General features: G+C 57.4%; 1 protein-coding gene across 1 annotated transcript in view; it reads right to left on the minus strand.

Annotated features, from left to right (window-relative positions):
* Positions 1 to 1,152: 1,152 nt before the first annotated feature.
* LOC114073520 overlaps positions 1,153 to 1,728 on the minus strand; it is a 4,292-nt gene continuing 3,716 nt past the window's right edge. The window contains exons 4-5 of the mRNA XM_027911254.1: positions 1,585 to 1,719; positions 1,153 to 1,294 (exon numbers count right to left, since the gene is read on the minus strand). Coding sequence (XP_027767055.1) covers positions 1,188 to 1,294; positions 1,585 to 1,719 — 242 coding nt within the window. The 3' untranslated portion in view covers positions 1,153 to 1,187. The remainder of the gene's footprint in view (positions 1,295 to 1,584; positions 1,720 to 1,728) is intronic.

Genomic DNA, 1,728 nt, shown 5'->3' on the forward strand with positions numbered 1-1,728 from the left:
AGCACCTCCCCCCTTCCTGGCCTCCCAGTGCCCCGTCCCCTGCGGGTCTCCCCCAGCCCTGCCAACCTGCCCGGCAGCGGCGCGGCCCTGAAGGAGCTGCAGAGGAGCCGCTCCAGAGGCACTTTGGAGCCCTGAGCAATGCAGCCAGCAACACACAGGCAGGACACAGAGGGGGCTTCCTGGCTGGGGGAGGGCTTGTAGCCATCTCCAAGGACAAGGTTCTCAGGCATCCCCACAGCTCTGCCCATGCATTCTGCCACAAGCATTGAGGCTCCAGCAGAACCACCAAAGGCCAAGGGGCTTCTGCCCACTTTTGCTGGCACGCTGCCCAGCGGGGCAAGCCTTGCTGAGCACAAGGACCCCTTTTCCCCTCTTCCCCAAGGCCCTGTGGACACTGGGCAGCAAAAAAAACTCCTGGGCCTCTGTGTTTGGTAACATGCCTGTCATATTGCCATATGTCATGGGTTTGCTCTGGGCCAATTTTTTCTCACCCCCCACACAATTGCTATAAGTTGAGAGAAGGTTTATGCAGACAAAGGAGATCTGATTGGGGAGAATAATATTAGCATTTATTACTAGCCAGATAAATCCTAGAGAACTATAGCTACAACAATTCTAATTAAGTAAAAATACTATGTATTTACAAAAGTACTCCTCCAGCCTTTGTATCAGTTCAGGAGGAGAAGCTGTCTCTTTCTCCATTTCCAGAGCTACAGGTCTTTTAAAGAAATTTGCAGCACTCCAAAGTTTTTCTTCTATTATCTCAAGGATGACAACTCTGATTCGTTGCAGCTGGAATGGCTTCTCTTTTTCTCTTTCTTCTCTGTCGGCCTCAGGGCTGGGCCTACCCACTCCTGGGCTAAGACTAGAGGCTGGGGGTTACCCAGGCCCTGAAGGGTCTTCCATGGACAAGCATCTTCCCCACAGGCTTTGGTGGCCCCAGTAGAGGGAAATTGATGGATCAGTTCTCCCCAGAGCTGCAGCAGCACAGGCAGACACTGCCCTGCAGAAAAGGCCGGGTTTTCCACGCCCTGCAGAGCCAGGCTTGGAGCTGCGGGCATCTGGAGTAGGGAGCTGTCTGGGCAGCTCTCAGCCCGTCGCAGGGTTGAACTGCCAGGCCTACGATGGATGGCGACTCTGATGGCATCTGTCACGACTCAAAGGGCTGGAACAGGCAGGAATGGAGTCTACCAGAATTTGAAGAATGAAGCTCTCCGGACAGGTCTGATGATGTAGATTGTTTGACTTGCCAGGTTTGAGATGGCAGGGCTGTCATCAGTCATGGCTTGAAGGGCTGGAAGAGAAAGGGAGAGAGCCAAGGTCAGAGGCCAGGTCTGTGGGGAGCCGAGGAGACCCTGGTGCAAGGGCCATGCCAGCCAGCTCTTGCCATGGCCAGGTGGGAGCAGGGCCCAAGGGGATCAGCTGGAAGGTGCTGGCCACCCATACCGCCCTGTGCCCCTGAAATCTCTCTCCGCTCGGCCCAGGCCGCCCCTGGTGCGTGCAGGGAGCAGAGCCCTGCGCAGCCGGGGCAGGACTGCAGCTCCTCCTGCCAACCCCTGCTGCCAGCCCACTGCCCTCACTCACCCTGGTAGATGAGCTGCAGCTCTTGCTGCTCCTCCCTCAGGTACCTGCCGGCGATCCCTGGGAACACAGAGCGTGTCAGGGCCCCAGAGGCACAGGTGTCCCGCAGCGGCGCTGCCAGCCCGGCCACACGGCCTCCTGGCCTGG

This window comes from Empidonax traillii, unplaced genomic scaffold (assembly GCF_003031625.1).
Source record: "Empidonax traillii isolate 1590-97213 ecotype Southwest subspecies unplaced genomic scaffold, ASM303162v1 scaffold6789:size5680, whole genome shotgun sequence".
In the NCBI taxonomy this organism is placed as follows: domain Eukaryota; kingdom Metazoa; phylum Chordata; class Aves; order Passeriformes; family Tyrannidae; genus Empidonax; species Empidonax traillii.